This window comes from Frankliniella occidentalis, unplaced genomic scaffold (assembly GCF_000697945.3).
Source record: "Frankliniella occidentalis isolate FOCC.00 unplaced genomic scaffold, Focc_3.1 Scaffold50, whole genome shotgun sequence".
Taxonomy (NCBI): domain Eukaryota; kingdom Metazoa; phylum Arthropoda; class Insecta; order Thysanoptera; family Thripidae; genus Frankliniella; species Frankliniella occidentalis.
The window spans coordinates 1,785,774-1,787,350 of NW_026267180.1; the positions used below are offsets into that span (position 1 = coordinate 1,785,774).

The 1,577-nt window shown below is 39.1% G+C and overlaps 1 protein-coding gene across 1 annotated transcript in view; it reads left to right on the forward strand.

Moving 5' to 3' along the window:
• Positions 1-4: 4 nt before the first annotated feature.
• LOC113206402 (ubiquitin carboxyl-terminal hydrolase 2) overlaps positions 5-1,577 on the forward strand; it is a gene marked incomplete at its 5' end in the record, with an annotated part of 14,959 nt that continues 13,386 nt past the window's right edge. Inside the window, 6 exons of the mRNA XM_052267325.1 lie at positions 5-91; positions 428-526; positions 602-728; positions 832-981; positions 1,074-1,393; positions 1,478-1,556. Coding sequence (XP_052123285.1) covers positions 5-91; positions 428-526; positions 602-728; positions 832-981; positions 1,074-1,393; positions 1,478-1,556 — 862 coding nt within the window. The remainder of the gene's footprint in view (positions 92-427; positions 527-601; positions 729-831; positions 982-1,073; positions 1,394-1,477; positions 1,557-1,577) is intronic.

Below are 1,577 nucleotides of genomic sequence, written 5' to 3' on the forward strand. Positions count from 1 at the left end.
CCCGCCCCCAAGCTCCGAGGCCCCACAGCCAGCCGCACCGTGCGGCGCGCCCGCGGCTCTGCTTGTCCATAGAGTGGTCACGAGGAGGACGGTGTGTACCAACCAAGGGGTACTTCACTCAAGAAAATTTCAGTGTACACCCTAAAAAAAAAGACAGAAAATATCGGAGAAAATCTGAAAAAAAAATCAGTGTACGATTGAATTTATAGTGAATTACCCGAATTACCCCACAGCACCAACCACACTAGCGGAATGTTTGGGATGCTGTTGTCAAACTTTTGGGAACACTTTGACATTGAAACATATTATGACTGTCAATTATATTTGTGGCGTGAAAATGATAAAATAGTCTGTTTCAGAAGCTTTATTGGCAAAACAAAGTTTTTCTTTTAAAAATAATATATATTTTCTAATTATTTATTTTCAGGACAACTTTGAGTCCCCTCGTCTGGGAAGAAGAGCGCCACCCACAGCCAATGGTGCTCGGGGTTCTGGATTGAATGGTCTGAGGAATATTGGCAATACAGTAAGTTTAAGTTGTATAAAAAGTGTTTAAGGGTTTTAATTTTAAAAGTATTAAGTCATTGTTTTTCTATTTCAGTGCTTCATGAATTCAGTGATTCAGTGCCTGAGCAATACCCGACCACTCTTGGAATACCTCCTTAAGCAAACATACTTATCAGAGACCAACACAACAAACTCAAGTATGAAAGGAGCTTTAATCAAAGGTAACTAACACCTGATGTAAAACCGTGTAAAACCTATTACAGAAGTGTTACTTCTTGAAAAGCAATTTTTAATATGGAATTGTTTAATTTTACTGATTACCAGCCTTTGCAAAGATGATTGAGGAATTGTGGACTGGAGAGGGGCAGGTCATCAACACATCAGCATTTAAGGGACAGATACAACACTTTGCTCCACGATTCATGGGTTACAGTCAACAAGACGCTCAAGAGTTTTTGCGTTACCTACTTGAAGGTAAGGACACTTCCGTTTGTAAAGACTCATTTAGATTCTCAAAGATTCTCAAGTCTTATGACTACAGCAATTTTTTTTCCCCTTTATATTAGGTCTGCACGAGGATGTCAATCGAGTTGAGCATAGGCCAAGCACTGTTCTTCCCGATATAGATGACTCTTTGAGTGACAATCAAAAGGCTGAAGAATCCTGGCGACGATATTTAAGGATTGACAATAGCTCTGTATTAGATGTATTTGTTGGTCAGCTAAAATCAACACTGAAATGTACAGTGTGTGGGCATTGCTCAGTTACTTTTGATCCATTCTGGGATTTGAGCTTACCCATTCCATCCCGGACTGGTCAATTACGACTTCATCAATGTCTTGAACATTTTACACGAGAAGAAGTTCTTGATGGAGATGAGAAGCCTGTATGTAATCTGTTTCTTTCTTGAAAGCACTTACCTTGACATTTAATCATTGAGTTTACATTCTAATTATTTATTGATTTTCAGACTTGTGCAAAGTGCCAAACCCGAAGGAAGTGCACTAAGAGCTTCTCAATTCAGAAATTCCCAAAGACTCTTGTAATTCGTATCCTTTCAATCACCAGAA